The sequence below is a fragment of the Zea mays genome, chromosome 8, assembly GCF_902167145.1.
Source record: "Zea mays cultivar B73 chromosome 8, Zm-B73-REFERENCE-NAM-5.0, whole genome shotgun sequence".
Lineage (NCBI taxonomy): Eukaryota > Viridiplantae > Streptophyta > Magnoliopsida > Poales > Poaceae > Zea > Zea mays.
The window spans coordinates 107,624,192-107,634,161 of record NC_050103.1 but is presented as its reverse complement, the minus strand read 5'-3'; the positions used below and the strand labels follow the sequence as shown (position 1 = coordinate 107,634,161).

At 42.6% G+C, this 9,970-nt stretch overlaps 1 protein-coding gene across 1 annotated transcript; it reads left to right on the top strand.

Moving 5' to 3' along the window:
* Positions 1 to 217: 217 nt before the first annotated feature.
* LOC100273245 (multicystatin) lies at positions 218 to 4,453 on the top strand. The gene is made up of 4 exons (NM_001147687.1): positions 218 to 513; positions 2,510 to 2,741; positions 2,838 to 2,941; positions 4,164 to 4,453. Exons 1-3 carry the CDS (start codon positions 319 to 321, stop codon positions 2,939 to 2,941), a joined length of 531 nt encoding a protein of 176 aa, NP_001141159.1. The 5' UTR covers positions 218 to 318; the 3' UTR covers positions 4,164 to 4,453.
* Positions 4,454 to 9,970: the final 5,517 nt, after the last annotated feature.

The window sequence follows — 9,970 nt, the reverse complement described above, 5'->3', positions numbered from 1 at the left end:
TTATTATAAGCCGTCGCAATGCACGGGCAACCGACTAGTGTGTTATATATATATGTCGGCACCAATGGCAACTGCGCCAACTAAAAGTTCATTTCCTAAAATCAAACAAAAAAGATATATTTATGAAAAAAACCTAAAAATGGCTAAAATAGAAAAAGACGGCCCCACCCGCCCATGGCACCGCCCGAACCCGAGGCAAAGCGAGCAGGAGCGCAGAGCAGCCAAGCGCCACACGCCGACGCGAACCAACCAGGCAACCAGATGGTAGTAGGTTAGCTAAGCTCGGGATCGGAGGAGAGGTGCCCCGCGACCCTGACGATGACGATGCCTCGCCGCGCCCTTCTCTTCGCCGCGGTGCTCCTCGCGGCCTCCGCCGCCGCGGTCTCCGGGTTCCACCTCGCCGGGGACGAGAGCGGCCTCGTGAGGGGCGTGCTCACAGCGGTCCGCGAGCGGGCCGAGGCCGAGGCCGAGGACGCCGCGCGCTTCGCCGTCGCCTACCACAACAGGAACCAGGTGTGCGCCTCCATCCTCGTCTCTCCACCCTGTGGATACCAATTCCTTCGGTGCGTGGACTCTTGGATGTACCATGAGTGAATTGCATTGACTTAGGAGGTGAGGTCACCCAATTAGGTCAATCAACCTCCACTCTCGAGAGGGGGGAAAAGTTGGGTCCATGAATTCGACGCTAACGGGCTTCAGTTGCATCAACTTGCAGGGGTCCCTAATTCCTAAACTTATGTCCCGTTGGCGTAGTCTCAACTCTTAAGCATCTCCAATAATACTTTAAATTAAAATATAGGTTTTACACACCAGTGCCTCATTTTATAAAATTTACTAATTTAGTAAAATAATATAGGATACTCAGGGGGTGTTTGGTTTCTAGGGACTAATGTTTAGTTCCTTCATTTTATTCCTTTTTAGTTTATAAATTGCTAAATATAGAAACTAAAATAAAGTTTTAGTTTCTATATTTGGTAATTTTGGAACTAAAATGGAATAAATGTAGGGACTAAACATTAGTCCCTACAAACCAAACACCCCCTCACTCAAGTTCCTTAAATATACTATAGAGTCGTCCTATAATCTAAATTTGGAGCTTTATTATTGGAACAAAATATTTTGTTAGTACCTTAAATCTTATAAAATAAACTTATTTTTAAATTATATGGCATTTTTATAGGACACGTTTTTAGAGATGCTCTTAGCATCTATGAGAGTGCCTCAAACAAATGTCCTATATTTAAATATAGGCAATATCTGAAAAAAATAAAGTTCAACAGTGCCTCATTTTAAAATTTATTATAAAAATATAATAGGGCAGCATGCCAAGTGTCCCAAATAAGGCATCGAAATCAGGCTGCCTCAAATGGATCACAACTGAATGAAGTTTCACATCTACGCCCAAGCGTCGCCGAACAGTCGCCGCCACACGACTACTCTCTGCCTCGGCTTCCTCAACGCAGTCCCGCCACCGCCATTCTCAGGTAGGACTGTGCCTTCTCCTAGCCCCCTATTCGACGATGCCCTGCACCTCCCCGCTGCCTGGAGCAGCTTCTCCTTGCCCCACCGGCTTTTGCAGCGCCGCCCATGCCTTCTCCCTGCATCCTCCTCAGCGTCGGGCCTCGTCGTCTCCTCGGCCCACGCATTCTCCCCACGGTTGTCGTCATCAGCTGTTCGGCCCTCACCTTCTCCGCCCACCGTTCTGAAGCCAATTGCTAGCCAAGAAACGTGAATGCATCATGTGAAAGCAGATGCATGCCGGCCAATTAATGTGAAAGCATATATGCATGCGTGGGGAATTAAGTCAACCGGCTCTAGAAACAAGACGGGAGAAACAAAAATAAAGCTAGAGAGATGGCGCCAAAAAAAATTCTCGCGGGGACGATAACAAACTATTAATTAATAATTAAAGGGCGCTACTGTTGGTGGTAAGCAGTTTTCTGAGCCCTAAAGCATTTGAGTTGAAGCCCCTTTTTGATTTATAGGGCATTATTATAGGGCATACTCTTGGAGATGCTCATCTTCAACATGAGTCCTAAATAGAGTCCTATTTTGAAATATAGGACTCTGACACCAAAAACCTGCTCCAACAGGGATCCTATTTCACAAAAATTCATCAAATAATTATAGTACTCGGGCTCTCATGTTCTAAATATAGGACCCCATATGCTAGAGCCCTATACTTGTTTTGTATACTATTTCTAACTTTTTATTTCCAAAATAACATGATCTATTTCCTAATAATATGGTATAATACTCAACTCTTGGAGCTGCAAATGTTTTCCTAGCCCTAAACACTTCAAATCAGGTCTCATTTTAATTTTCAAGACTCAAATATAGTACTTCTTGTTGAAGATGCTCTAGGGGAGTGACTTACTAGATTTGCTAGAATCAAAGTTCCGGTTTCCAGATCTAATGGTTGAACTGTAGTTTCTCATATAGAGGCATGGTTGGCCACGCTGGGTTTCTTCTGAGTTCTTCATAACGTTTGGAGAATTTTCTTGTACAGGGTGCTGCTTTGGAGTTCACTAGGGTGCTCAAATCGAAGCGGCAGGTTGTGACCGGGACCCTGCATGACCTGATACTGGAGGCAGCTGATGCTGGAAAAAAGAGTCTGTACAGAGCAAAAGTCTGGGTGAAGCCGTGGGAGGATTTCAAGTCCGTTGTCGAGTTTCGCCTTGCTGGAGACTCTGAATCTGAACCCGAGCCTTCTGTTGCTTCTGATGAAGGCTCTGGGCAAGGTATTGCTGGTCTTGGGGGTTTGGATAGTATATTTGTTGTAATTATTATCCGATGTAATCTACTGGGATAAATAAACGTGTTTTTGTATTTTGCAGGAGTTGCCAAGCTCTCTCTTGAAGCAGACATCATACACGAAGAGGCTCACCTGCACACCATTGAGAATGATGGACTTTCCAGCGATTTCGCATCATCCGCTTAGGTATGATGTCATCTTCTTTTGCAAGATGTCAATTCTGCTCTCTTGCTGTTTGGTTAATTGACCTATATGACCACACCAGCCGAGCCAAGCGGAGGACAGGCTGCCAATGATGCTAATGGCTGTAACCATAATATTTTTTTGAATAAGTTGTTACTGTAGGGGGTGTCTACAGTATTTATTTTTTCTTTCATATTATAAGGGAGAAGGATAGGGGTATGTACACGAGTTTACATATACAGGCCATTACAATGCATGCACCCATGTCCTTACGGAGTGCTGTAACCATAATATTGCTTTGATCTTGCATAGATATCTTGTATAGTAGTTCTTCAGTACATGATGCAAACTAAACAATGTTTGTATAGTTGCTTTTATCTTTGCCATGCTTATTGTGGAAACCGGGAAGTATCTAATGCTGGTGTGGGACCCGGACCTTATATACTGGCATCTGGAAGATGGTTTTTACTGGATGGTTACTTTTATTTGAATCTGTTGGGATTTAGTTATTTCGTTTTTTTATGGAAATCCAAAAATGAGGCCTTGATTACAATGACACTCTTCATGTAATCATGTGACACATTCTCTGCACTGGTGCTTTGGGTCTATCAAGCCGTGTACTACCAGTAGACGACCTGCTGTTTAGTTTCTTAACGAAACTTTGTATGCAGGAACTAGATAGCAGGATGCACACACTTACGCCAGACATTCCTTATTCCCCAAGACAACATTTGCATCATGCATTGCTTTTAGCTTTTGTCTGCAAACGTAGCCATATAAATAATTCGCAGTGTTTGTGTATCTTGTAATACTATGTGAAAAAACAGTGGCATAACTCTGGAATCTAGGTCATAATCAAATGCTTTTCAGAAACCAGATGATATCCTGTGCTCCAATGAACAATATCTGTATCCTTATATGTGGTGTGATATGATTGCATCAGTCCTCATAAAAGAACTTTTTAAGGACCAACTGGACTCTGTATCTGTTTGTTTATTTGCTTTCTGATGCTTCATAAAATTGGTACTTACAACTTGCAACCCAAGTTACTTGATATTAGATCACTGTCTTGTTTGATGTATTAATGTGAGTATTCTAGCAAAGAAAAAAAAAACATCTTTAGTTTTCTCATGTCCATGCTGTTCTATTATCAGTTCTTTCATTTTGCTTTTTTGGTTTTCTAGCTAATGCAGCTTTTAACTTTTGACTCATCCCTCATTTTCAGACATACTTGGTGTGACTAGGATTCCAGGCAAGGATGGAAAGCGTGAAAGTTTAAAATGAAGGTTTAGGTATTTAGAATTCTAATAGTAGGTTGCTGTCAAGCTGAAATGCTTTGCCTCTATCGGAATATGTATGTTTTGTTTGGAACGTAGGAGCATAGAACTGTATATTTCGGTATTTCACACCGTTCATTTCCATGTCTGTATATAAGACTATCTCCAGCCATATTCTCCCATATATATTTCACTACCTATACTTTTTATTATATTTTACATTTTTACTACATTCATTAAAAGATTCTTCTTCTACCTACAGAGTGTCTCCATTAATCATTCCTCGTATATACTATAACTCAGTTATTTAACATTTTTTTTATCATTTTTAGATTTTTTTTTCAAAATCATGCAATATTTGTGTTAGATTGGAAACCCCTTAACCCTAAATCAGAGTAGGCACGTCTAAATATATATAGATGGAGTGTGGGCTGGGCTAAAGTCCAATTACATAGATATAGATACAATAATCCAACATCTCTGTGGGGTCGCATGTAAAGGCACACCTATTAGACCGCGTAAGTAATGTCGGGTCAGGTGAAGATGAGGTACTGTAGAACCTTAGCTAGGCTTCGGTATGTCATCATGTCACCGATTGATGTGTTGTCATCGTCGAAAACCTTTGCCTGAGTGTCAATAGGCGAGGAGCAGAGTTTGCAGTTAGACATGCTAGACTGCTCTTGACATATTGGCGCTGGTGAAGGAAAAGACCATGGGGCGGCACTCTACAGTGACCACGAGGAAGTGGTGGAGACGACCGAGGTTCTTCGTTGCGAACTCGTGTTGCAGAGTGACGATCTTGCGCCGAAGGAGGACAACACTAGACGCTGTGAGCACGATGTCGTCACGTAGAGGTAGACGATGTTTTCGCCGTGCCAAAGGATGAACATGGATGTGTCTAATTTAGCCTCGATGAAGCCAAGGGAGACTAAGTAGGAGGCGAAGCGACTGTGCTAGGACCATGACGGTAAGACCCAAAATTGGTAGAAAAAATGAATAATAAAATAAAGAAATAGATATATTTATGATAGTATTTCTAGAATTTTTGAAACCTTTGGAATTGAGTAGGATATTTCCTCTTCATAATCAATTGAGGGCATCAAAATTAGTTAAGTAAACAACAAATAGGTAAAGAAATGTTGATCTCTTGTTGATTCTAGTAGTGATGCATTTTATGAAAAACATGAACTTGACCTCAAAACTTTAAATGAAAATAGAAAACGGGAAAGGCAATTTTAATGAAGTCATTTATTCTCTCCATAAATAAATAATAGGAATAATAATAATAAATAATAATAGTATAAACAATAGAGTTTATATTCATTAGGAATATTTTAGACACTTGAAAATTTAAAGTTCAAAACACGAGTTTAAATTTGAAGTGGGATTGAAAAGAGAATAAAGAAAAAGAAAATGGGTGGCACTGTTGCTTGGGCCGATTTCCCTAATGCGCGGCCCAATTACTCTTTCATCCCATGTCGGGCGGCCTAGTTTGCTGGCGCGCCTCCACTGAACCGGGCAGTCTCTGGCGGGTGGACCCTTTTACCCAGTCGCGCACTGCGCGTGTGTATCTGCTCCGTGCCACTGCTGGTGGGACCTGTGGGTCAATCGCTTGGCACGCCATCACACATCCCGACAGGTGGGCCTTGTCGGGCTGGCGTTCTCGCTGCATGTGGACTCGGGGGGGGGGGGGTCGAAGTGCTGTTCCCTGCTTCGCGCGATTGTCGTCGTCGCTCAACAACTCGCGCGCGTCCGTCGGGGTTGTTGTGGCCCGCGTCGCCCTCTCAGGGCTTGTTCGGTTACACCAATTCAGAGGGGGATTGGAGGGGATTAAATCCCCTACCGACTCCAGCTTCCCCCTCTGATCCCAAGTCGCCCGAGTAGAAGCCGTCGCCAACATCTAAGCAGTAGGGAGATCCGGGGTGGAGTGCTTCCACCAGTGCTGTGTCCGACCACGCCTGGGGGAAGGCTTGGGGGTCCGCGACGAGTTCGAGAGCTTCTCCGTGTTGTTTGGAAGGTGCTCATAGCCTGGGGTGGAAGGATCGATCACCGGGGCGACTGGAATTTCTCGCCGAGCTTTGGGCTCCGCCGCGCTCGGTGGATAGGGTGCTACGACGCGCTAATCACGATGAGGATGCCTTTCTCGTGTTCCCTTTGTCCTTTTCCACGTGGCGACCCAACGAATCGGGGTTTGGGGCATTGGTAAACAGGGTGCATTGCACACGTTAATGGCGGCGGCCGGAGGTGGCAGCACCGCCGTGTTCGGTTGCCAGGGGGAGAAGACGAGTGTTGTACCGTGGATCGTTTAGTGAACGGATACGATTATACTGAACATACCCATTCGCTTCATAAAATCACGGCCGTGCGTTCTAGATCGGTTGGTTCCAGGGGGATCTCGGGCGTGTTGATCGGTACCGTCCATTCCCGATCTGATGGGTGGGATTAAATACCGGATCGGTATAAGTAATTTCTAATATGTGCCGTTGAATCTGATTGGACAACAGAGATCCTTCCATACCCCTTCGTTCGCGCTAACTTATAAAATAGCCCCTCGGTTTTATAGTATTAAACCCAACATCCTGTGCGAGTGTAGCTAGAGTCTGTAGGATCTTTCGATTTAGCCCATGTGGTTCTCTGTTATTGGCACCCAGTCCAAAGCTCAGAAAAATCAGGTAATTAAATTTAGAAATTGATTTTTAATACAAAAATAAATCTAGAAAACTTATTTAATTCATAGAAATTTCATTTTAACTCATTTTTAATCCGTTCCAGTTACATTATTTTTTTTAAAATATTGTTTATCACCTAGTAACTCTGTTTAGACATGAAACATAGCTTAAAATTGTCTACTTATTTTATTCCATACCAAGCACTTAATAACTTCAGAAATTCATAACTTCTCCGTTTTAACTCCGAATTGACCCGTTCAAGTTGTGTTAGTTTCGTAATAAAGTTACCTATTATATAGTAAAGCTGTGACATTTGTTTCTGTACCACTATTCATCATATGTGTGAGACTTGGTCCCAGCACACCCGGTGATTATTTCGCGCTCGGGTCTTGGTGCCCTCGAAACCCGGGTGTGACAATGACACACCTACTTGAGGCCATATAAAAAGTGGTTAAGCTTACACCCCATACTCGGGCGAGTGGAGTCGACGAAGTCGACGGGCTAACTGCAGTACACCGTCTAGGTCAGAGTGCCGTGAAGGAGGATATTCTTGATGTCCAACTGGTGGACCGTCTAGTCCCGGGAGAGGGCGAGGGAAAGAATAGCTCGAAGTGTGGCGGGCTTCACGACGAGGCTGAAGTTCTTGTTGTAATCTACTTCGGGACACTGAGTGAAGCATAGAAGGACCAAACGGGCCTCGTATAGATCCAGAGTATCATCAACCTTGAGCTTATGATGCAAGATTCACTTGCCAGTGACAACATTGATGCTAAGGGGACGTGGCACCAAGTCCCATATGCACAAAACACTTGAATTACTAGCAGTGGTTACAAAACTCTGATAGTTGCACGCCAGATGGAGCTATTTGCGTGTCACGACACTTTCATCCCACCACACGGTCTTGGATGGCTAGTCACGCCATTAGCTAGGTTCTAGGATGTTAACGAAAGTTGTTGCACATGCGTAGCTGAGAGAGATAGAAAGGGTTAGCTGGATAGATAGATGGATAGATTCAGTTAGCGTGGATAGATATGTTCAGTTAGCTGAAACCGAGGATAACCATGTACGGTTTCAGCTAATGTTGTTGAGATCTCCATGTAATTCTTCTTATAAATTTTTATCTATAAAAGAAGTGTTGGTCGCTTTGATTAGAGGTGAGCCATTCTGCAACTTAATTCAGGGCAAGCATGTGCTTCGGTACTTTCAAATTCATCGTCACCATCGAAGGGGAATTGGCGCGGGTGAAGACCACCGTCGAGCCTCTCCACCTAAGGCTCGAAACAAGCCGAACCAAGCTTGGCTCGGTGCGGCTCGTTGGCTGACCGAGTTTGGCTCGGCTCGCCCACTTAATGAGTTGTACCTTAATAAATAACTAGGTCTGTGCCCGTGCGTTGCCATGGGAGTAAAAATTTAGTGTGAAACATAGATACGACAAATATTACTATGATATACAAAATTCGTGTGCCAAGGAAAATTTCTCCCTAAACAAAATACAATGCAATGAAACATGTTATACTCTTGCCATGCTACACAAGCTATAGTTTCACAGTCATCGCAAGCAATTCGACCAAGCAGAAAAACTACATCACATTTGCTATATGTCTACATTGTTTTTGTTTCCCATTTGCCGATTCTATCAGGTCATGTAGGGTCTCGGTCACCACCTGCTGCTTGGATTTGAGCACCCTAGTAAACTCTAAAGCAGCACCCTACAAGAAAATTATCCAAACATCATGAAGAACTCCGAGGGTGATATAACCACCACAATCTTTGTTGTTAATAAAGATGGGATCTGAAAACAGAGAACACACTTGATTGTAAGAACATGACATACAAAATATCTGATGTGGTGATAGGGACAATTTTATTACATTACAAGTAAAAATAGCAATCACCATATACAATGTTTGTTGTTGCAGCTGTAGTCGAAAGCAAGCAATCAACACGGAAAATGATTCCTGGCTCCATACAAATGTAAAAACGATGGTCATTCGATCCTAAAAATAATTGTGGCACATGAACAAATCACTGCAACCCATGAAAATCAGCAACATAAAATGGTGACTGTAAAATCACATGTCAACAAATGGAACAGTCATCCTTGGAACATATTGTGCAGCCATAGATCATATTGTTGTAGGTTAAACTTGTAAAAGACCACATACCTAGCATGTTTCCTAGCTCCCAAAAGAGATCATTCTGCTTGTCCTTCTTACGTTTCTCCCTCTCAGATTTATGCACTTTCTTTGGAGCCTTCCTTCCACACTTATTGTTCAAGAAGATAGGTCTGTCAAGATGTTCGGCATCAACAAAAAATGTGTCATGCACTTGTAGTAGAAAAGCTTGTTAATTCCTCAAAGAGCATAATGAGCCTATCCCACTCTCTGATTCTACCTTATCCACAGCCTCGACATTAGAGAAAGGCTAATTTAATTTGAAGGCGTTATCAATTATTCAGTGACATACATCCACATTTGCTTCTGCTAGTTTCCCCGGTACATGATACAAAACATACATACTAAAAGAAATTTCCAAAAATCGTCTGATCATTATACTTTCCTTCATACTTGATGTTCAGTAAGCCCTACTAACTATGGCTGATATGTTAGCAGCTATTAAGATATACTCTGTATATGTGCATATTGAGTTGGTCGGACCTGTTCATACTAAGAAAAGAGCCCATCTTGTGTTGTATTGTAAGTGCAATCAACCCCAATTGAGGGTTTTGGTGATTAAATGACAAAACAAACAGAGATTCTAACAAGTTTACTCCTAGCATGTACACAGTTATTCTACAGACAGGAGAAGCACATATCTTATGAGTATGCAAATGTAAAGCACAACAGATTTAAATTCTACATCATATAGCGTGCTCCAAGTGCTTGGAAACAACGACGGTATTCATTTTATAATTCTTGACTTATAGAAATCGCCGTTCAATTAAGAGGGATCCACAATAGGTTAAGTAAGTTATGCAATGAGCTTAATTCAAATTCCTTCAAATCATCCAAGAGAACACTTTTCTAGATCATGAATGCCCTTTGAAAAACCACTCTTACTCCCCACAAAAGTTCCACCTTGGTTCA

Bases quoted from the DNA above. Each gene is read 5' to 3' on its own strand.
- LOC100273245 (NM_001147687.1), top strand. From the start codon at position 319: ATGACGATGCCTCGCCGCGCCCTTCTCTTCGCCGCGGTGCTCCTCGCG. The intron at 514-2,509 runs GTGTGCGCCTCC...TTTCTTGTACAG, and splicing joins CCTACCACAACAGGAACCAG to GGTGCTGCTTTGGAGTTCAC. The intron at 2,742-2,837 runs GTATTGCTGGTC...TGTATTTTGCAG, and splicing joins TGATGAAGGCTCTGGGCAAG to GAGTTGCCAAGCTCTCTCTT.